The sequence below is a fragment of the Rhinoraja longicauda genome, chromosome 33 (assembly GCF_053455715.1).
Source record: "Rhinoraja longicauda isolate Sanriku21f chromosome 33, sRhiLon1.1, whole genome shotgun sequence".
NCBI lineage: Eukaryota > Metazoa > Chordata > Chondrichthyes > Rajiformes > Arhynchobatidae > Rhinoraja > Rhinoraja longicauda.
This window is the reverse complement of record NC_135985.1, coordinates 18,363,852-18,388,202: the sequence shown is the minus strand read 5'-3', so window position 1 is coordinate 18,388,202 and position 24,351 is coordinate 18,363,852. Positions and strand designations below refer to the sequence as shown.

General features: G+C 41.4%; 1 protein-coding gene across 3 annotated transcripts in view; it reads right to left on the bottom strand.

The window, feature by feature from the left end:
- The window catches only part of map2k5 (mitogen-activated protein kinase kinase 5), a 239,605-nt gene that overhangs the window by 195,291 nt on the left and 19,963 nt on the right, over positions 1 to 24,351 (bottom strand). The window contains exon 1 of one of the 3 annotated variants that reach the window (XM_078427572.1): positions 11,362 to 11,424. The exons of the other annotated variants lie outside the window; for them this stretch is intronic. Within the exon in view, the coding sequence (XP_078283698.1) occupies positions 11,362 to 11,391 (30 nt within the window). The 5' untranslated portion in view covers positions 11,392 to 11,424. Of the gene's footprint in view, positions 1 to 11,361; positions 11,425 to 24,351 lie in introns of those variants that run through there. 3 annotated transcript variants of the gene reach the window in all.

The window sequence follows — 24,351 nt, the reverse complement described above, 5'->3', positions numbered from 1 at the left end:
AAAAAAAAACATCCATCAAAGAAACATCCATCACAGTGAGTCTCCTCCAGTCCTCCCCTCACTGTGATGGAAGGCCACAATGTCTTTCCCTTCTCCTGCCGTCTTCTCCCGCAGTCAGGTTGTTGTGGTTGCAGGCCGCGCCGGACGGTCCGCAGCGGCTGGAGCCTAAGGCTCCCGCAGCCTCCGAAGACGGCCGGCTCCGCCGATGATAAGTCCGGGGCGGGCGACCACGCTGCTGCTGCCGCTGTTGCTGCACGTCGGGGCGGTCGTGGCTCCCGACATTGAAGCCCCCGCCCAGCAGAGAAATATCCCGCGGCATATCTTAGGCCGCGCCGGACGGTGAAATGTCTGCGACCCAAGCCCCGCGATCCGGGGCGGGCGAACCCGCTGCTGCTGCCGGAGCTCCCGATGTCGGCATCCACGCGGCCCGAGCCTAAGGCAAGTCGCAGCCGCTCCCGCAGCCTCCGAGGACGGCCGGCTCCGGTGATGGTAAGTCCGATCCGCGGGCTCTGCGAACCAGAGCCCTGGAGGCAGCCAGCTCCAGGAGTTGGGCCGATGGTAGGCCGCAGCAGGAACGGAGACAACACCCAGAAAACAAAGGTCGGGTCTCCGTTCGGAAGGGACACCTATTTACAATTTTACAGTTCCCCCCCTCCCCCCCACATACACACATAGTACACAAACACAAAAACACCACATCACAACTACAATTAAGACAAAAAAACAACAAAAACACAAAGACAAATGGACCGCAGGTAAGCCGCAGCTGCTATGGCAGCGCCGCCATTTTACATGAGAGTAATAGAATCACAGGTAGAGTCATAGAATCTTACAACATGGAAACAGGCCCTTCGGCCCAACTTGCCACGCCAGCCAACATGTCCCATCTACACTAGTCCCACCTGCCCACATTTAGCCCATATCCCCCCAAACCTGTTCTATCCATGTACCTGTCTAAATGTTTCTTAAACGTTGCTGTAGTACCTGCCTCACCTACCTCCTCCGGGTCTCGACCCAAAACGTCGCCCATTCCTTCTCTCCTAACGTGCTGCCTGACCTGCTGAGTTACTCCAGCATTTTGTGAATAAATACTTTTGATTTGTACCAGCATCTGCAGTTATTTTCTTATACCTCCTCCGGCAGCTCGTTCCATACACCTACCTCCCTTTGTGTGAAAAGGTTACCCCCCAGGTTCCTATTAAATCTTTCCCCCCTCACCGTAAACCTACATCCTCTGGTTCTTGATTCCCCCCCCAGCGGGCAAGAGACTGTGCATCTACCCAATCTATTCCCCTCATGATTTTGTGTACCTTTATAAGATACTACCTGACCTACTGAGTTCCTCTCATACTGTTTTCTGCTCAGATTCCAGAATCTGCGGTTTATTCTGCCTATTTTTTAAAATTCTAGATTTATTTAATTACTTGTATTTAACCACTCAAGTGCCTTGGTAGGATTTCCTCATGTCTCTGGATCATAGGTCTAGAACTCTGACAATGTCTGGCAATTTAACCACTACTTTAGCTTATCCCATATAATGTGATTAAAGCAAAATATTGACGACAATTTTCTTTTACAGGACCAGTTAGATGTTGAAATCAACAATATGCAATTCAGTCTCTCCTTCCAGAAGCTGTGATGTAAAATATTTGATTAGCTTGAAACAAATGAAAGGGAGTTAAGTATTAGCAGTTACCTGTTCAACCTGCCAGAACAAAAAACCGCATGACAGTAATTTTTAATGGCATTGTTAAGACTTAATTATAGCAAAAACTCTAATTTGCTGCAATCTTTTCACTACATCAATGCTTCAGATTTTAATTAATTACTGAGATTTTTTTAAAGGTAGAAAATACTTTGTTTTATTTTCATTGTTTTGTGATAACATCTTTTGTTTTTTAATTTTACTCCTTTACATGATGTGCAATGGAATTAACTATTTACACTCCCTTCCTCAAAATCTGTAGGTCTTGAGTTTTCAAGCTGATTAGTTATACAGATGCAGTTTCTTGATCTATTCATGCAGATCTCAGATATCCTGCACAAAATCATGTAGTGAAATGACAAGAGCCTACAGAAGCAAAACACAAAGTGTTAGAGGAACTCGACAGGTCAAGCAGCATGTGTGGAGGGAATGGACACGTGGCGTTTCGGATCAGGACCCTTCTTCAGTCTGAATTGTTCATTTACTTTCGCCTACAAAATCCAGGGTGATTTTATTTTCAATACTGAAGGAAACAAATGAGAATTTAACAAATCCACTGCTACATTTATACCTGTGAAATATGTATAGAGTTCGGTGTTTTCCTATTGTCCAAGTAGAGTATGTCACAACCTCAGAATCTGATTTAATCATTCTCTCCTCACTATCAATATAATTGAATTTGTGCCCTTCTTTCCATTATGACAATGATTGCCTGAACAAATTATTTTTCATCACCCAAAAATGCTTTGCCCTAAAACTGGGATCAATAAATCTGCAATGCTTACCATTTGCCTAAAAAAAAGCATAATTAAATGCACAAAAAATGATGACAATATTTTATTGTTCACTGCTCTCTGTGTCACCTCTTCCATATATTTGCCCAGGAGTGGTAGTAAAGACATTACAAGTAGCTCAATCACCCTGGACTGGAAAGGCACAAATTCAGCCTGCATTATACAGGGTCCCTGATGTAAAGACCACAGGGGAGCTCCAACGTGGAGACCACAGGGGAGCTCTGATGCAGAGACTGTGGACGTCAGTGCAATTAAAGAATTGCTTACGTAAGTGCAAGTTTACACAAGTTGCTTATTACGTACGTTAGGGAGTGCCTATACTATGTTTAGGGCTCCTCTACATTGGAAAAACTAAACACAGATTGGGTGGCTGCTTTGCGGAGCATCTGCTTTACCTCCTCAGGGACAACCCCGAGGTTTCTGTTTAGTATATTTAGTTTCAAAATACAGCATGGAAACAAAGTCTTCGGCCCACCAAGTCCATGTCGACAATCAATCACCTGTTCACATTGGTTCTATGTTATCTCACTTTCTCATCCACTCTTAACACACTAGGGGCAATTTATAGAGGCCAATCCATTGTTTGCCACTATAATTCTTCATTCTGACATATACATCTGCAACGTTAAAGCGATGCCCAATGTAAGCTTGTGAAACAACATCCTAACTTCCAATTGGAAACATTGTAAACCTTCCGATTCCAAAACGTACTTTCTCTGTTTCAGAACTGGACAGCTCAGCTGAAGGTCATGCATGTGTAATAGTGGCTCAGTTTCTCTCTCTGTCTTAGCACACCCTGAGCTGTTAGGCACTTCCTACAGCTCTATAGTTCACAGCTTTTACATACTTATGATTATATTTTCTTTCTCCAACTGGCCAAGTTAAGCCATCAACTGAATAACTGCACTTACAGCTGCCTTCGCTATACTGGAGATATTCTCATTTTTCTATACATCTCCCATTCTCTCTGTAACTTAAAACTTGTGTGTTTCCTCTCTTCCCCATCTCCAATAAAAGACCAATGACATGAAACATTTCTATTTCCACAGAAACTGTCTGACCTATTACAATACAATGCAATACAATATATCTTTATTGTCATTGTACCCAGGGGTACAACGAGATTGGGAATGCGCCTCCCATACGATGCAATAATTTAAGTAATTAACAGCAACCCAACGAAACGAAACAATTGTAACAGTTTTTAGACAGGGTAAAGTGCAAGTTGATCTATGCGTTGTGGCCATCCGGTTCATAGCAGCTATGGCCCTGGGGATGAAGCTGTTCCTGAGTCTGGAGGTGCGGGCGTAGAAGGCCTTGTATCGTCTGCCCGATGGAAGGAGTTCGAACAGACTGTTGCAGGGGTGTGAAGAGTCTTTGTGGATGCTGGTGGCTTTTCTGAGGCATCGTGTGTTGTAGATGCCCTCCAAGTCTGTAGCTGTGTTCCGATGGCCCTCTGAGCTCTATGGACTACCCGCTGTAGAGCTTTCCTTTCTGCCTCCGTGCAGCTGAGGTACCACACAGGGATGCCATGCGTTAGGATGCTCTCTATGGTGCAGCGGTAGAAGGTCGTCAGCAGCTGTTGGGGTAGACCAGACTTTTTCAGTGTTCTTAAGTAGAACAGTCTTTGTTGTGCCTTCTTGACCAGCGCAGCAGTGTTATTGGACCATGTTAGGTCCTCCGAAATGTGAGTGCCCAGAAACTTGAAGCTGGACACTCTCTCCACACTGTCCCCGTTGATAGAGATCGGGGCATATTCCCCGTTATGTGACCTACGGAAGTTGATGATCAACTCCTTGGTCTTGGTGGTATTTAGGGACAGGTTGTTATCCGAGCACCAGTCCGCCAGGTTCTGCACCTCCGCTCTATAGTTTGTTTCATCCCCGTTGGTGATAAGCCCGATCACCGTTGTGTCGTCTGCAAACTTGACAATGGTGTTGGTGTCGAATGCAGGAACACAGTCGTGTGTGAAGAGGGAGTAGAGCATGGGGCTCAGAACACAGCCCTGTGGTGTGCCGGTACTCAGGGTGATAGTGGAGGACAGGTGCGGGCCCATTCTCACTGCCTGCGGTCGTTCCAGCAGGAAGTCCAGGATCCAGTCACATAATGACGAGCTGAGGCCTAGCTGGTGGAGTTTGGTGATGAGCTTGGTGGGGATGACCGTGTTGAAGGCGGAGCTATAGTCTATGAATAGCATCCTCACGTACGTGCCCTGTCTCTCTAGGTGAGTCAGGACAGTGTGAAGAGCCAGAGAGATGGCGTCCTCTGTGGATCTATTTGCCCTGTATGCAAATTGATGTGGGTCCAGTGTGTCAGGGATGCTGGATTTGATGTGTGAGAGGACCAGCCTCTCAAAGCACTTCATGACTATCGGCGTTAGGGCAACCGGGCGGTAGTCGTTCAGGTTGGAGATCTTGGCTTTTTTCGGCACCGGAACTATGATAGCCGACTTCAGGCACTTGGGGACCGTAGCCAGAGATAATGACAGGTTAAAGATCCTGGTGAATACCTCAGCCAGCTGTTCAGCACAGTCCTTCAGTACCCTTCCTTGAACTCCATCCGGTCCTGCAGCCTTGCGTGGGTTGACCCTTTGCAGAGCGCGTTGTACCTCCTGTGTGCTCAGTTGCAAGACCTGTCCCACCGCCTCGGCTGGGGTTCTTTCACTCAAGGTGGTTTTGCCAGTTTCAAAGCGGGCAAAGAAGGTGTTAAGCTCGTTGGTCAGTGCCATATCGCTGTGGGGGCAGGCAGGGCTGCTCTTGTAGCCAGTGATGTCCCTGACACCCTGCCACATGCTTCTGGTGTCCGTGGTGTTGAAGTGGTCTTCCACCCGTTGCCTGTGGGTGTCTTTGGCCCTTTTAATACCTTTGTTCAGGTTTGACCTGGCAACACTGTATGCTGAAGTGTCACCAGATTTAAAGGCATTGTTGCGTGCCCTCAGCAGGTTCTGTACGGAGTTTATATCATTTTTTGTTTTACGGCATTTGCATTTTCCCCCCATTTTCAACTACCATCAACTTTGCTAATTGGGAACACAACTTGTTTTAGGTGTCACTCTATCTGTTACTACATTACCAACAATGATCCTGCTCTATGTATGAATGTCAAGTATGGCCAACCAGGCAAGGTAAGAAAGAACAGTAATCCTGTATGGAGTTACACCCAAGTTCCAAAATGAAATATTTTACCTTTTGGCTTTCATTTTCTTTTTTCAGTGAAGTGCAAAGGTAAGGACTGCATTAAACTTGAAAAATGAGTCAAGAAAAGGATTGGAAAAGCCAACAGAGGTTAAATTCTTTGACGTGCTCCTTATTATTCTGTTCTTTGTTGTCTTTCATACCATTCCAATCCCATTCAAATTCTAGTTTAGGGTGCGTATTTTGTATGGTTGTGGTAAAAGAAATGCATCACAAATGTAGAGCACAAAACGACACCTCTCCCCTGCAAAGGTTAAGAGCACGTGCTTCAATCTGAGCAATCAATGGGGAGAAAATTCTTAATATATAGCACATTACAATAGCAAAACATCCTAATTAAAAACCAGAAATTACCTCCCATGTGAAAATGGAGCTCTGTCTCAAGATGATGTTGAACTCTGGACTTTCTTCACTCTACCTACTTTCATCAGCATGCTTTGTATTATCGGATCAAAGCAATTTTTGGACTTTCCAATGAGTCATTCAATAATATAGGTGGACAGAACAGTAACCCAAAAAGATCACAGATAATGTGCAAAAATCTTGCAGGTTTGTGGATAGCAAAATATTCATTTTATTCACTAATTTCCACCAGATAAGAACAACAGAAAAGGAACCAGGACTACATAGGGAATGAATCAACGCCTGGGGAAATGTTCCCCTTTAAATGAGTGTTCCCATTAACAGGGTGTGCCATTAACTGTCGTGTACTGGATATTAATCAAAAGACAATGCAGCAGAAAAATGTGACTGATGGACTGTAAAGACATTAAGGATGCTGAATTCAAGGCCTGAAATACTATAATATTTTTATACTCATTATCAAACAATAGTGCCAGCTGCCGCTAATTTCATTATTTCCCTTTTAAGTGCTCGAACAAAACAATTGTTTACCATTAAATAGTCTTGCCCTGCTAAAACTTCAACAAACAAAGATCCCAAGATGATTAAAGTGATACTACACCTTTATGTGATTCCATTACATTTCTGTGATCATTTTCAGTCTGTACGAAATGAATGGACAAAGGCCATTTAAGTTTACAGCTTTAATCTTCACTAAATCAAAATAAACTTCTGGCACTTAACTACCAGGAATCCGTCTGAAAACTTAGCGATGCTTTTGGTCTTTACTTTTCCAATTATTGTGAGGCCAAATGCAAGGACCGGCGGACCACGGCCTGGAAGAGGGAACCCTCCGAGCCGACTCGTGCCTGTCCCCCGAAGATCAGAGACGGGAAGAATGAAGCCAGCAACATTCATTGTTGGATGATGTGTCCATCAAACACAACCACTGAGGAATGAGGCCGGTAAGAGAGGAGAGGGAACCAAGGAGAGGCCAGTGATTTGCATATCCTTTGCATGCAATGACTGCTTGAAGTCTGCGATTCATGGACAACACCAGTTGCTGGGTGTTTTCTCTGGTGATGCTCTGCCAGGCCTATTTTGCAGTCATCTTTAGCTGCTTGTTTTGGGGGCTAGATCCCTTCAGTTTTCTGTTCAGCATATAAAAGGCATGCTCAATTGGGTTCAGATCGGGTGATTGACTTGGCCACTCAAGAATTGACCATTTTTTAGCTTTGAAAAACTCCTTTGTTGCTTTAGTAGTATGTTTGGGATCATTGTCTTGCTGAACTGCCGGCCAATGAGTTATGAGGCATTTGTTTGAACTTGAGTAGATAGGATGTGTCGAAACACTTCAGAATTCATTATGCTACTACCATCAGCAGTTGTATCATCAATGAAGATAAGTGAGCCAGTACCTTCAGCAGCCATACATGCCCAGGCCATAACACCCTCATCACCATGTTTCACAGATGAGGTGGCATGCTTTGGATCTTGGGCAGTTCCTTCTCTCTTCCATACTTTGCTCTTGCTATCACTCTGATATAAGTTAACCTTCGTCTCATCTGTCCACAAGACCTATTTCCAGAACTGTGGTTACTCTTTTAAGTATTTCTTGGCAAACTGTAACCTGGCCATCCTATTTTTGCAGCTAACCAGAGGTTTGCATCTTGCAGTGTGGCCTCTGTATTTCTGTTCATGAAGTCTTCTGCAGACAGTGATCATTGACAAATCCATACCCGACTCCTGAAGAGTGTTTCTGATCTGTCGGACAGATGTTTGGGGATTTTTCATTATTATTGAGAGAATTCTTCTGTCATCAGCTATGGAGGTCTTCCTTGGCCTGCCAGTCCCTTTGTGATTAGTAAGCTCATCAGTTGTCCAGGCCCTGCGACCGGAGTCTTCAAGGTCGATCCCAGCTGGAGGCCGCCGACTCCACGGTGTTAGGCCGTTGCGCGAACTGAGATACGACACGATAAAGGTCGCATCTCCGTTAAGGAGGAGATTAGAAAAAAAGGTCCCCCACCACCCCCCACATATACAGAGCTAAAAATAAATCAAAACATACATTTAAACGATAACAATAGACAAAGACAAAAAAGACAGAGAGACTGCCGGTGAGCCGCAGCTGCAGAGCGCAGCCACGCCCCCCACAGACCGTGGGCCCTGCAGACCGCAACATCGGGAGCTCGCAGGTCCCTGCGACCGGCTTTCGGGAGCTCCAGCTATAGCAGCTTCGACCGCCCCGAAGTGCGAGGTTTGATCGACCCGCTCGCAGTACCTTCATCGCCCTGCGCGGCTCGGCCGCGGCACTTTCCATCGCACGGTGGGGGCTTAGCACCTTCATCGGCCTGCTCGGCTCGGCCCTGGGACTTTCCATCCCCCGGCGGGGGCTTCAAAAGTCGGGAGCCTCGATCGCCTCGAGGCAGCAGTTTGACTGCCTGACCACGGGAGAAGATTGAGGAGGAGATAAGACTTTTCTTTGCCTTCCATCACAGTGAGGGTGTGCCTGGAGCAATCACTGTGATGGTTGTTTGTGTTAAAACTGTAATTGTGTGTCTTGTGTTCTTTATTGTTTACTGCCGGACCCTGACGTGAGAGGACGCTGGCGCTGTTTGTTCGCCGCTTCTCCGTCAGGACAAATCTTTTGTTTGTTTGTTTGTTTTTATGTCTTGTTTGCTTTGTAAAGCGTCTTTGAGTTTCTTGAAAAGCGCTATATAAAATAAATGTATTATTATTATTTAATGTTCTAAACAGTTGATTTGGGTAACCCTAAGGTTTGGCTGCTGTCTCTAACTATTTTATTCTTGTTTCTCAATCTCATAATGGCTTCTTTGACTTTCATTGGCACAACTTTGGTCCTCATGTTGATAAATAGCAATAAATGTTTCCAAAGATGATGGACAGACTGGAGGAAAGACTAGGTGCTGAGTCTCTCTTGTACCTGCATTAAGGAGGCCATTAAACACACCTGAGCAATTAGAAATGCCTGTGAAGCCATGTGACCCAAGCATTATGGTGTCCTGAAACGGGGGGACTATGTATAAACACAGCTGTAATTTCCACATGGTGAAATGAAAATGTATAAGAATGGCCTTTAATAAAATCTGACAATGTGCATTTTAACCACATGCGATTTTTCTATTACAAATCTCAAATTGTGGAGTACAGAGGCAAATAAATAAATGATGGGTCTTTGTCCCAAGCATTATGGAGGGCACTGTAAGAAAAGAATTTCACTTCGCACATGTGACAATAAAAGCCCCATTGAACCATATCGACTGATTTATGGTGAAGACAAATGTCTTTTACATCTCATAAAAAACATTTGGCCTCAATGTGAGAAGGAGAGGAACAAAAACAAACCAGGAAGGTTACCACCCTTGTGGTAAATACCTCTAGAAAAGGAAGTAAGCAAAAGAAATATGATAAAGTTTTGAAAGTAAAAGTTAGAGATTCAAATATTCAGAGTTATGCAGCACAGAAGCTGACCCTTCGGCCCAATTTGTCCATGCCGACCAAGAAGCCCATCTATGCTAATTCCACTTTCTTGTGTTTGGCCCATTTCCATCTAAACCTTTCTTCTCAATGTACCTGTCCAAATGTCTTTTAAACGTTGTAATTGTACCTCCTCTGGCAGCTTGTGAAAAACATATCCCTCAGATCTCCCTCTCTCCTTAAATCTATGCCATCTTGGTTTACAATTCCCTACCATGGGAAACTTTGTGAACCTATCCAGCCCCCTTTGCTTCAGAGAAAACAGCCATTGCCTGTTCAAAGATAGACGCAAAATGCAGGTCAAAACCCTTTTATCACCTATTCCTTTTCTCCAGATATGCTGCCTGACCTGCTATTCCAACATTTTGTGTCCATCTTCGGTGTAAACCAACATCTGCAGTTCCTTCCTAAACATTTTATCTACTCCACTGCAAAGTCTCCTCAAGGTATGCCTACTTTGAAGAAGTTCTCCTCCTCTCTCCGACAGAGAGTTCTACAACACCCTTTCTTCCTCTGCACTCCCTCTGTGACTCCTCCTGCTTTCCAGCTCTACGACCATGTTTTAACCCAGAGAACTCAGTCTAAAGAAGGGTTTGGACCTGAAATGTCACATATTCCTTTTCTCCAGAGATGCTGCCTTACCCACTGAGTTACTCCAGGATTTAGTATTTTCTGTGTAAACCAGCATCTGCCGTTCCTTCCTACACATAGCCTATTCAATCTTTCCTTATAACTCAAATCCTCCAACATTCCTATAAATCTTTCCTGCATCGTCTTTAGTTTAATGACATCCTTCTCATAAGGTGACAACAAGAACTGCACACAATACTAACAACAACGCTTTGTACACCTGTAAAATGTTGTCCCAACCCAATGCCGAAACCAATAAAGGCAAGCATACCCACTATATTCTTCTCCACTCGGTCTACAAGTGTCTATACTTGGAGTCATAGACATAGTCACGGAAACAAGCCCTTCAGCCCAACTTTACTTTCAGGGAACTATATACTTATACCTCTAGGTCTCGCTATTCAACAACACTCCCCCGTCATTTACTGTTTATATCCTAACCTGGATTAACTTCCCAATCTATATCATTTTGCACTCATCTCAGTTAATGTCCATCTGCCATTCCGTTGCCGCTTTCCCAGTTGATATAGATCCTGTTTTAACATTAGAGGCACGGTGGCGCAGCAGTAGAGTTGCTGCCTTACAGCGAATGCAGCGCCGGAGACTCAGGTTCGATCCTGACTACGGGCGCCATCTGTACGGAGTTTGTATGTTCTCTGCGTGCCTTTTCTCCGAGATCTTCGGTTTCCTCCCACACTCCAAAGACTGGGTAAATGTAAAATGTAAAAATTGTCCCTAGTGTGTGTAGGATAGTGTTAATGTGCGGGGATTGCTGGGCGGCGTGGACTCGGTGGGCCGAAGGGCCTGTTTCCGCGCTGTATCTCTAAAAAAAATCTAGACAACTTTCCTCACGGACCACTAAACAATTTTTGTGTCATCTTCACGTTTACGATCATGCCACCTGTTTCTCTTCAAAATCATTTACATAGATAACAAACAATAATGGACCCAGCACCTATCCCTGCAGCACACCAGTTCTCCAATCTGAAAAATAACCATCCACCTTCACCGTCTGTCTACTACTATCACTTCACAACAATACTGAATATTATGCTGCCAGTATTGCCCATCCCTCAATAATGTTTCCACAGTGACTATAATATCACATAATTCAATACGAGATTCAATAAACTTGAACATTATATCTTCGGCATACAGAACATTTAGAAATACAAGTAGAAAGAAGAGTCAAACTCACACTCATGAAGTTGAGACACAAATTTACCATAAGACGGTATGGTCATTGATCCTGAAGTGAAGATCTGCAGTTACTACGTAGAATTATGTTATTACAATGTCCTGAACCTCTGCAAGATCACACATTTTTGAAAGAAACTAAAAGAACAGGAAAAGACAGCCACGTGCAGCTTCATTCTTATGCTGCCAAAATCAGCATGATCATATACCTCCGACCAACCTTTAGCTTTGTTGTAAGAAATATAGTCCCATTTGTGTAGTTTCTTTCATACCATGGTGTAATACATCTCAGAATATGTGAGAGACTAATTAGGTACTTCCAAACTGCAGCCAAGGAAAACATAGGCTCTTCAGTTCAATTGGTTGAAAAGGCAGTACTTATTCCAAAATAACATTCTTCTATCTTTTAAAATGAATTAAAAATTGAGGAAGATATAGAAAACTCAAAGTTAATGATGCAGCTTCAAGTCTGGGGAGATGACAGATTTAAGAACTAGCAGAGGTCCTTGATTAGTCTACTTCAGAATAGTGGTAGGCCCCCCTCGGTCATGGCTGACCATGGCTGATGCATCCTAGTTGTTGGCTGCTTGCTCCAAACCTCGGCTGCAGCAGCCTTGCTTGTGGCTGAAGAGACCAATGCGGGAGTGACAGTCTCTGTCGCAAAGGTCACATTTGTGTGTAGTCTCTGGTTTGTTGAAATTGCTGCACTCCTTTCTGCGTGCCTGCTGCTGTGTTCATCAGTTTCTCTTCCCCCGTTTTGAGATATTGGTTCATGGTACCTCTCCATCTCATGTGGTCAGCTGCAAGGCTCTCCCAGGACTCCACATCGATGTCAAGCTCCTTCATATCTCTCTTGCAGACATCCTTGTAACGTAGCTGGGGGCAGCCGATGGTTCTCCGATGGTTCTTCAGAATACAATTTCAGATTTAAGACAGAATAAATGAATGAACAATACTTTATTGCCACGAGACAAGTCACAGTGATATTCTTTGTTTTACATACCCGATTCGCCACATAAAGGCCACTGACAAAGTTACAAAGTATCCCACACCAGGTCCCCCTTCGTTCTTCCCCCCTCCCCCTCCCTCCCTCATGGCAGTTCCCCCACACCGGGTCCTCCAGTACTATAAACGTGTTCGGACACAAAGTGCTGGAGCAATTCAGCAGGTTAGGCAGCATCCCCGGAGAGCATGGAAAAGTGTGTTTTGGGTCTAGACCTTTTGTTTCTACACTTTAAACTGTTCAGGCTACTTAAGCCTTTTGAGCTGTTCTATAATGAGACCGTAATCTCTGTCACTTCTGCCCCAGATCTTTTAATTATTAAAAATGTATTAAAAAAAGAAACCTACATTTACATATAACGTTTCTTTCAGAGGAGTTTCAAAGTTCTTCACAGCAACTTAGTGTTCTTTAGATGCAGACTCAGTCATAATCAAAGATAATAGAGGAGCAAGATAGACCACTCGACACTAAAAACCGTATGTCATGGGTAAATTTCAGCGCCATTTTAGTAAGCAGATTCGGTGTGCTAGACTGGGCAGTGTTCACAACTCTGCGATTTCTTTGTATATAAAATGTTTGCAAACAATTATTTTTATTTAACTTCATGGATAAATTGATAGTTGACATTTATAACTATTTCTTGAAGAGTTGCTACTTCGTGATCTTTAAACTTTGGATGTTACTGATTGAATATTTGCACTAGAGATCCACTCTGTTTGTATCAGGCTAATTGATCATATTTAATGAACTTTGCTTTCACTGTTCATTTTAATTTCACCTTCACGAGCTGTATTTCTTGTTGTTTTATTTTTTAAAGTCATGGAAGCAGAGATTAGGCATTTGTAAACAATAGAACTCTACTGCATCCACAATATAATTGAAAAGACATTTAACTTTATACTTGGAGCCAAGAAAATTTGAATTGGTGAATTGATTAGTTAAAACCCTTGACAGCCACTAAAATGACCAATGATGCCTGATATGGTAGAAACATAGAAAATAGGTGCAGGAGTAGGCCATTCGGCCCTTCGAGCCTGCACCGCCATTCGATATGATCATGCCTGATCATCCAGCTCAGTAACCTGTACCTGCCTTCTCTCCATACCCCCTGATCCCTTTAGCCACAAGGGCCACATCTAACTCCCTCTTAAATATAGCCAATGAACTGGCCTCGACTACCTTCTGTGGCAGAGAATTCCACAGACTCACCACTCTCTGTGTGAAGAAATGTTTTCTCATCTCGGTCCTAAAAGACTTCCCCCTTATCCTTAAGCTGGTACAGAAGCATGAATCCAATTCAAATAGACACAGTGGTGGAGTAAATCACCGGGTCAGGCAGCATCTCTGGAGAAAAAGGATGGGTGATGTTTCAGGTTGGGACCCTTCTTCAGACAAAGGGGGGAAGGTGAAGAGCTGGTATAAATCAGGATCTGATCTTTTCATTGGTTAGCTGATATGTGAAACAGTGCAACTCTGTATACCTCGCACACAAAATGATGTAAATCTTACCATGACAGAAATAAAAAGTGTTACCCTTGTTTATGAAATTCACTTTTGAATGATTTAAAATTGAAGGGGGTTGGTGCAATATACTGCTAACCCACAAATGTGTCGTTATGAGATATTCACGTTTGAAAGATCTATAAATCACAAAAAAAACAAGAAGGTGCCTGTGTTATTTGACCAACTCATTGGTTCAATTTAAATATGAAATATTTACAGGTTGTAGGGTAGTGGGTAAGGATCGTGTTAATGCATGTAACTCATTTTTCACAAAAGTGAGGGTTAGCACTATATTGCACCGACCCTCTCAATATGTTAAATTCAAAACTAAACTATGGTTAGCACTTCTGTATCAGTGTAGGTATGTATGCATTACATTTTATTACACTAATATAGAATGAAAAGAATGAAAAAATATCTTGACATGTGTTTATAGTTATTTTATTCACAATATTAGGATTTCTGGAAATAAGTTTGATGTCACTGATTGCGAATGGGTATGGGTTTGCCCTAATGAAATGTATGTGAGAGAACAGTGATCATGATAGGGAGAACCATGTGCTCAGAAGTGTGTGGATGACTATATATATGGAGAGAGAGAGAGAAAGAGAGAAAGAGAGAGAGCGAGAGAGAGAGAGAGAAAGAGAGAGAGAGAGAGAGAGAGAGAGAGAGAGAGAGAGAGAGAGAGAGAGAGAGAGAGAGAGAGAGAGAGATATTGAAAGAAAAAGGTTGCTAAACAATTAATTAAAGGAAATCATAAGAAATAAACTAGAGATATTTCTCTAGAGAGAGAGAGATATTTCTCTAGAGAGAGAGAGAGAGAGAGAGAGAGAGAGAGAGAGAGAGAGAGAGAGAGAGAGAGAGAGAGAGAGAGAGAGAGAGATTGAAAGAAAAAGGTTGCTAAACAATTAATTAAAGAAAATCATAAGAAATAAACTAGAGATATATATGGTATCACAAAATGCTGGAGTAACTCAGGTCAGGCAGCAGCTCATGAGAGAAGGAATGGGTGACGTTTCGAGTCGAGACCCTTCTTCAGACTCAAGAAGGGTCTGAAGAGGAGTTAAGTTTGTGCAGAGTGTGTGTTTGAGCAATACAGGGGAAACTGCTCAAAAGAGGGGGCTGGAGAGGAAGGATGGGAGGGAAATGGGCAGAAACAGTAAGAAATAATAAAACCAGAGAAATTAAGCAGGGGAAAACATTTTAAAATAAAAATAACAAAAAAATGTGAGTTGATAGATGAGATATTTTCTGCATTTTAATGGTATCATCACACATACTGTTCCCCCACAACACTGATTACACTGCGAGAGGCACACCAAACGGCTGGTTTTGCTTACTAAAATGGCGGATGTTCCGTTCTGTTGCGTACTACACTTCAGTATACGTGATTTCGTCGGAGTGGTCCATCTTGCTCCTCGAGTATCTTTGGTCATAATGCAGGAAACACAGCAGCTGATTCAGACACTGCAAGCTCTGTAGCTTTACCTTTGCACTGTGGGCAGCCTGATTATATTCATGTACAGTCTTTTGTTTTTGACTGAAAAGCTTTTTACTTATCTTGGTACTTGTGACAATAATAAACTAGACTAAACGTCCACAGAAACTATGACAATGACAAGCTCATATGCTTTCTCAGAAGTCAACATTCACTGAGTGATAAATGCAGTCAGGCTATTAGTGTCATATGATGTATTACCTGGGCTCGGCAGTACCCAGGTAATGTTGCATCCGAAAGATGTCACAATTCCCCCCCCCAAACCCCCCCAACAAAAATGTAACATTCAGTATTGCATTGGAATTAGGATTTTTGTGGCCTAGCCTGGGTACTGTATGGCACAATTTCATATTCCTTGCATTCTAATGCTTCAAAAGGGCACAAGCATTCCCTTCCTCCCCTCTTTTTCCCTCTCTTCCCTGTGCGTCATCTATTTGAGTGAATGAACGATACTTTATTGTCACATGTGACAGGTTACAGTGATATTCTTTGTTTTGCATACTCAAGGTATGTAAAGAGTCGCCATATAAAGGGCACCAACAATGTTACAAGGATCTCATTTTAACACAAACCGTTTTTAACACATTCCATTTGTGGTCCTCCTTAGTTCGCGACCTTGACGGCTCCGACTCAGAGTCCGGCCGCAGGGATCCGCCGCCTGGCTTCTCTCCGTGGCCTCCTGGGAGGCATCTGTCACTTGCAGCCTCCTGGGAGGACAAAGGGAAGAATTTCTCCCTTTCCCTACTTCCCCTTTCACCAAAACTCTTTCCTCTGGCTTCACATTTCACGTCTTTTTTTATCTTATGTCACAATTATAACTTTTTTCATCTCTGGGCTTTGTCCAACTAGTGAAGCCCCCCCCATCCCCACCATCTGTATCCATCTATCACTCGCCAGCCTTTGTCTCACCCCCAATTTCCTCCACCCCCCCCCCCATGACAATCAGTCTGAAGAGGGTCCTGAGCCGAAACGTCACCCATCCAAGTTCTCCAGAGATACTGCCTGATCCACTAAGTTATTTCAGCACTTATTTTATTAATGGAGTTTGATTATGTTTTGTTTACTTGACCAAGGCATTTTAATCGCCATTTATATGGAGCCCGAAATATGGGCTTCTTTGAACTCCCACTTTCTAGGTTTTGTACCATTTCGAAGATACTCTGTTCTGTCCTTATTTCAGTCGAAAGTGGGTAACCTTGTATTTGTTGACATTGAATGCAATTTGCCCATTTTCCCTTTCACTTTCCCTATTACTATCCCTGTTATTTACTTTACTGGGCAGCTATAAAGCTCACACCAAGTCTGCGACTACATTATTTTTTCCACAGATGGGAATTGAGTGCAGTAATGACAGTAGTGGAAGAGTCTAAGACCAGAGGGCACAGGCTCAGAATAAAAGGAAGTATGTTTAGAATGGAGATGGAGGAATTTTGCTATCCAGAAGGTGGTGAATTTGTAGAGTTCATTGCCATAAATGGTGATGGAGACTAAGTCATTGGGTTTTGGGGAGGTTGATAGGTTCTTGATTAGTAAGGGCATCAGAGTGTACGGGGAGAAGGCAGGAGAATGGGTTTGAGAGGGACTAAAGATCAGCCATGATCAAATAGCAGAGCAAACTCAATGGGCCAAATGGCTTAATTCTGCTTCTATGTGTTATGAAGTGGGGCAAAGAGGAATTTTAAGCTAGAGTACTTTAGATCTTCACTGATTTAACATTCAGGGAAAGTTGGTCACTTCTGTAGCACGACTTGCTGAGTGAGACTTCAGAACAACATAAAAATATCTTGCAAGACAAACCATAATAGATCTTTAGTAGCTTTTGTAAATTACAACAGTGACTACACATATAAAGTATTTCATTGGTCATGGAGTGCTTTTGGCATTCCAAACCTGCTGAGGGCACTTTAAAAATATAAGTTCATTATTATGAGTCAGTATAATCGTGAGATTTGATTACAGAGTTGAAGTAACTCCCTGGGATTGATTCTAATTCAAATAGTTTTTATGTGCGTGTTTTTATTCTGATTTGGTCAATTAACATGCCAGTGAGCACCATATTTTGGCTCTGTGGTGATCTTCCCACAGAGGATGTATGATTACACTGTCGTTACTGGAAAGTTTAAAAACATAATAACTTGCAACTGATTTTCAGCACAGCCCTGATCCAACGTGTATGAAATGACCGCAGTAGAACAGTAACCAGAGTATTGGCAGAGTAATCAGATATACTGCAATATTACTTTAATCTGCTATTTGATTAGAATAAGTACACTTGCATGAAAAGAAACAAATAGATCTCAGCTCAACACAGTGAAATCTCTTAATCTATCCATCAACTCTGAGACCCATATTTCTTCTTTACCGCCTGCACAAAATGATTGCCTACTATCAGCATGTCCCCATCAGAGAAATAATGGGCTCGAGTATCCTATAAGGAATACAAGCTATTAAAATAATTCATAATGCGTTTATCACAAGACTGGAGTACTCACTGTCCATTGCTCTGGGAATACCAGAGCACTGCTCAATGATGTAGATGATGAACAAAGCCCTACAATAAGCAAGATGAGAATCAGCTGATCCATAAAAAAGGAATAGGCCAGAGAAATCATAGAAAACATTATTCATCTAATAGCTGCATGCAATTTATTAAGTAGTCTTTAGCAAAAATGTCTGTGATTTACGCTGACAGGACAGGTTAGGTGTAGGTCTAAGGAGGTTGCCAACAGCTTAACAACAAGCATAAGCCAGTGATTGATATATTATAGACAGTATAAAACAAGATTTTCTTTCCAATTATGAGAGCCCGATGAAGGGCCAAGGTCTAAAGTGGGGTGCAGCATTTTGCTTGAAAATATTCTCACAATGAAGATTTATTATCAACAAGTTTGAGCTTTAAAAAAACTTTTGGAAGGCATATGGATATGCAGGAATACAGGGATATGGATTATGTGCAGGTAGATGAGAGATGGTTTAGGCATTGTGTTCGGTACGGACATTGTGGACTGAAGGTAGACACAAAATGCTGGAGTAACTCAGCGGGTCAGGCAGCATCTCTGGAGGGAAGGAATGGGTGATGTTTCGTATCAAGACCCTTCTTCAGACTTTGGACTGAAGGCCCTGTTCTTGTGCTGTACGGTTCTATATTCTGTGTTCTAACACAGAAGTCTTAACGGTAGCAGGTTAGCTAATAGCATTATACTTACCCTTGGACATAGAACTCTTATATTTTATGCATGACAAGTTCCGAAGAATGCAAACTGATATTGTTGCAAAAAGGGAAAAGAATCATGCCATATTTGGATGAAGAGTGAAAGTAATTCTAAATCTCCTTGCTAATCAGCAAACAAGGTGAAATGAAGTGTCTGGACTGTGAAGGAAATGTGAATTAGAGCGAGGTAACCTCAATGACAAGTTGAGCTCTGAAAGACAAACAGATTGAGAGGCACCCTGGAGAGAGTGCAAGAAAAAAGGAGGAAGGCAACAGAGAAAGAGCAACACCAAGGAAGCAGAGAGCGTGAACGATAAGAGAGCGAGTGTTCTGGAATGCAAATCAAATGCAAGCGGCACACTGGGAAGAGTGTCCCAAAGCAGGTGGGAGAGCAAATAAACATGCTCCCACTATTGCCTTGAGATACTGTACAAAAGAGAAAGGGAAGGCAACAGTCAGAGTAACAACCGTAATGGAGAAGTGGGATAGTGAAATGTCAGAAAACACGAGACTTAGTAACAGTCAGAGGAGAGGAAGAAGAGGTTAGGCAGTGGGCACGAAAATTAAGATGAAAAAGAGATGGGGAAAATGAGAATATTGGGCGTAGTATTTTAACATTAGGCTTTGAAGCTGAATTTGCATATGGTGAGAGTAGACTAATAAAAATATTTTAAGGATATACATGGAATTGCAGGTGCTGGAATGTGGAAAAGTGCTGGAGTAACAGTAGATCAGGCAGCATCTGTGGAGGGAATAGATAGGTGACGTTTAGGGCTGCAACCCTTCTTCAGGCTGGTTGAAGTAGGGAGGGGGAACAAGACAAAGCCTGCGAGGTTGGTACAGGTGAGGGAGTTTTGATTTGCAAACCGGTGGAGAAAGGTTGGAGATGAAAAGGGAAATGGGTGGAAGGAGAGGGTATGGGATGAGTGAGGGGTGCAGGGAAATGTGTTTTTTAAGTCTGTCTCATTGTATGACTTGGGCACATCTCAACAAATAAATTTTGGGAATGATAAACTTGCCTTTTAGCACTATAATTTTCTGCCAAATATAAAAGTACAGCAAAATCAAGGTTCCATTTATTCTGCAACAGGAATGAAGCCAAACCCTCAACAGCATCAATGTATGCTCTTTGTAACATCCTACGCCAATGATCTTCATGCCCGTGTCAGGGCTTAATGAACTGGTTTGGTAGTCATTATCAGTTTGAATGAGTTAGCTCTAACTTTATTTAATTGGTTGGCTCACAAGAGAGAAAGGCTTGCAACTCTTCTCTTGGTATTCCAACACGACAAATGGAAATGAAAAAAACAATATGCTTACCCGCTACACCACCCATTTAAAACCGTACCATTGTTTAAATAACTGTAAAATGATAAGGGAAATTACTATTCCATTATCACTGAAGCAATCTCCAACCCTCCCTTGCCGCAAAGTTACATCAGTCAATGTTGCCTTTAACAGTTTCGGCAAGCAGGAAATTATAGCAAGTCTCTAAACAATACTGCTATTGAAATTAAATCCAATTTTATATTGTGCTAGTGCTGCTAGCTCCTAATTAACAGTTTTTTCACATTTGTAATAAAGTAAACTTGCTACATTAGTTGAAGCAAATGGCTGAGGAGATCCAGTTTTCTCTGAGTTTTAGTGCTTCCGATATGCCAATTGTAGTTTGCAGAACTCCTAACTTCACAAAACCCCAGATTAATCATGACACGACCACTAAGCACAATGTAAAGGTGTCTTAAATAACACTGCCAGAAGTGCTACCGTTAGATTGGATTTGATGACTAGAATTCAAAAATATTCATTCATCATATCCTCTATGACTCTATACCCAATTTTCCCTTTGCATTTTCTAACCTTGGGACAGCTCTGAGTTTAAATCTATTATTTATATTAGGTCAACATTTTATGTAAAATTGGTAGCTTGACTTTAAAGGTTCAGAATTGAAGATGGCAAAGATAGTTAATTGTGAAGTGGGGAGAAAAGTTATGAACAAAAATTGTGAAATCATAACTCTCAGCTGGAGGTGCAAACAAACTATTCAATTTGTCAGTAATTTCCAATCATAATAGACTGTGTGCTATATTTTAAGTCATTTATGAATGCATTCATCAATGGCAAAGCCCGTTTTCATTGTCGTTTCTTAATTGCCCTTAAGAAATATTTCAATGCACAAATTTTGACCAAATGCCATTAATTTATGCCAGTAGTTTAATCTAATTTAAAATACCACACTGTCAAGTTATTACCTTTTATTCCACAGTGCAACATAGACTAATTTTATAATAGTCTTTTAGGGGTTAAAGCCATCTCTTGTGGAAAGTGTTATTTAAAAAAGCCCAGGGGCTCATTTTTAATGAGCTGTAACTATTAAGTAATGCATAAAGGATACTAAAATTTATGGTGCATATAGCTATTATATAATGGAAAAAATCATTAAAAACTATTTTTCTTAATGTTCATGATGATCTGATCAGTAACTATGGAACTACTTCTAGAAATATTAAAAAAGCACTTTGTCCCATTTTATCTTGAGAATTATCTTAGACCTCCTCTTGCATCTGGGCACTGCAATGGACACACAAATAATTCTCCTGTCTACAGAATTTTTATCATGTGTTCATTGGATATAGGATTGATGACAAGATTTATCATTTATTGCCCATCCCTTATGTCCTTCAGGTGATGGTGAGTCATCTTTGTGAATTCCTATGTTATGAAGCTACGACTACTCTGCACAAAGAGTTCCAGGATTTGGTTCGGTGATCAAGAAAAAACAATCAATATTACAAGCAACAATCATGAAAATTCTCTTTAGAGATGGCCCTCCTTATATTACAATTGAGAACGTATATACAGCTTCCAAAAATTCTAGCATTTACTGGCTTTTCTGCATAAGTATAGTGACCACAACTTTAAGATCACCTGAAAATTATTTGGATTTTAACAAAGAAAATGTAATATTTGCCATGTTAAAGCAACAATGTTAAAACTAATACTTTTCTATATCTGTCTTTATAAATTGTTTGAATAAACTGTTTTAGTTTAGATTTTATCCGTTTAATAAAATGGCAAAATTGCAGCAAATATTTCTTTTTTTTCATTGTTCAAAGGTTGTTTTGAAATAAAGCCCACTAATTCTTACGGATTAGGTGCTATTAGTCTTGAAAACATTAAGCTGTCACAGATATGCCATGATAGTGATTTCAAATGGCATGACAAAGTGGTAGAAAGCATATCCTTTATTGCAATTCCTGACACAACGATTTACCAATTTAAAAGAAATGCAGAGGTAAACAATTGGCAGCAAAAAGAAAGGATGCAAAAGTGCTGGAGTAACTCAGCGGGTCAGGTAGCTGCCCTGGAGAACATGGATAGGCGACGTTTTGAGTCAGGACCCTTCTTCTGACACTTTTTGTAAACATGCAAAGAACCATGCCTGGTTTCTAAATAATTGGCAGAATATTTTAAATACACGTTCGTGAAAAGTACAAGCATAATTGTTGGTACAAGTTATATTATTGTTTTCTTTGTTTCACAGGCAGTTCCTGGGATCAAATATGACTTGGAGTCATAGACCATACAGCGTGGAGATAGTCCCGTTGGCCAACTTTCCGATGCGACCAAGATACCCCATCTACATTAGTCCTGCCTGGCCGTGTTTAGCCCATATCTCTCCAAACTTGCTGCCACTTCATTTCTTTAGGTTCTGATATAGCTGAGGACTCGCAAACAATGCCATGTAGTAGACGGTGCCTGAGGGGGTTGGCAGAAGGGTAACGGTTTATTTCTTCCACTTTCGACAGTGGGCTTCTGTAAGTTCCTGGACTCAGCCTTCTCAAATGCTTATGCTATTCGATTTTGTGCAGTGACAAGCCAGGGATTCCCACAAATTAGTGGGAATATTATACTTTTGCAAGAAAGCTTGATGTTGGGCTTACAAAATGCATAACCAACCCATGGAGCTCACCTAATGTAATTAGGCTCTCTATGTTGTCTATTGACTGTCGAGGGTGCTGACTGGTTTATTTATCCTGCCAACAGATTCTGAGGACTTTATCAAGAGGGTGTTAATGTTTGACATTCATACTCAGCTTTAGTATTCATATAGTGGCTCATAGTCATTGGATTTTGACCAACAGTGGAAACATTATTTTATTATTTTCCCTCCACTTGCACTGAATGCAGTGTGTGCGTTTTTTGGGTGGCAGAAAGAATAAAATAACACTACTACACACAGGAACAAAGTAGACACACAGCAAACTATTCATGGGGAAACTAAAAAAATGGTTGATGAATTAAACCAATATTTTAGCCTGCCTTTCATTTGGAAGTCAATGGCAGGAAATGCAATGACCAATGACAGTAAGGAATTTTAAGTAATTAACATTAGAAATAGAGAAAGAGACTGAAACTAGAGAAAACTTTTGGAACGAAGAGTCAATATCCAAGGGTTCTAAAACAAGGTACAATGGTGGCATGGTGGCCCAGTGGTAGAGTTGCTGCCTTACAGCACCAGAGACCCGGGTTTGATCCGGGCTGTAATGATCATTTTGGCTCAAATTAGCCATGCCTCATGCCAATAGAATAACCAAGATGACAAATGGAAAACTGCACAGGTAAATACTATTTGCATTAAAAAAGGATTAAGCCAATCTAGTTAATTACAGATCCAACAATGAGCTCTCAATCAAAGAGATGGAAAGGGTCAAACTGGGCTACAACATGACATTTACTCCTAATATCCTGCTCACTAACGTTCAGTTTGGATTCTGCTAGGAACTCATCTTCAGAACAGGCTTTGTTCCAAAGTCCAGAGGGGAAATAAATGAGACTGCTCAACTTCAAGGCACCATTTGATCATGTTGACCAGAAATGTTAATTGTTTCTTCTGCATAGATGCTGCCTGACCCCTTTGAGTATTTGCAGCATTTTTTTGTTTTATTTAATTGATTTCAAGGTGGGGAGTAACGATCCAGAGGCAAGTTCAAATCCTACCGCACCCACTGGGAAACGCAAATCCAGTTAATTAAATAATGCGATTTAAAAGCTAGTACTGAAAGTGTGAACTAATCAAGATTTGAAACTGCTTTATTGAAACTTATCTACTTTTCAGTTGTGGTGTTTTTGAAATTAATCCTAGTTATTTACCTTGCATGTCATCATGGTGATTTGGAAATTTGTACTTCCAGATCCCTTTACTGCCCAATCCTTATTTTCTAAGTAAAATGTTAATTTGCAAAACCTTATTGTTATCACTAAAATATAATATCAAGTGCTGAAACTTATTGGCTAATTACATGTCCTAAGTTCATTGACAATGGGCAAACCAAAGTATCATTTTCATTTTGTCTGCTTTTTAAAATATTTAAATGATTTAATTTAAACTTTTTTAACTGTTAAATAACCAACAATGTTGCTGTTTTAAATGTGTGCGTTTAAAAAAGAATGCTGTGCTGAAGTGGATAACTCACACCAAGATTAAATTATTTTCTCCTTCTAAATGGTCAGGAAAGTTCTGTCTTTGCTTTATCAGAGAAAGAAACACAAAGATATATTTTGTACAAATAGATTTATTTTTGGCTATTGCCCCGTGTAGTATTTTGGTGGCAAAAGACACTAATAGTCTTGACATCAATTTCATGCAGAATATCTTAAAGTTAATCTTTTGATCTGCTTGCATCCAACAAAGCTAGGGTTCAACAAATACAATTTTGAAAGCTAGATAAAATATTGTTATTGTCAAGCCATGGCAGCAGAACATCTCCATGG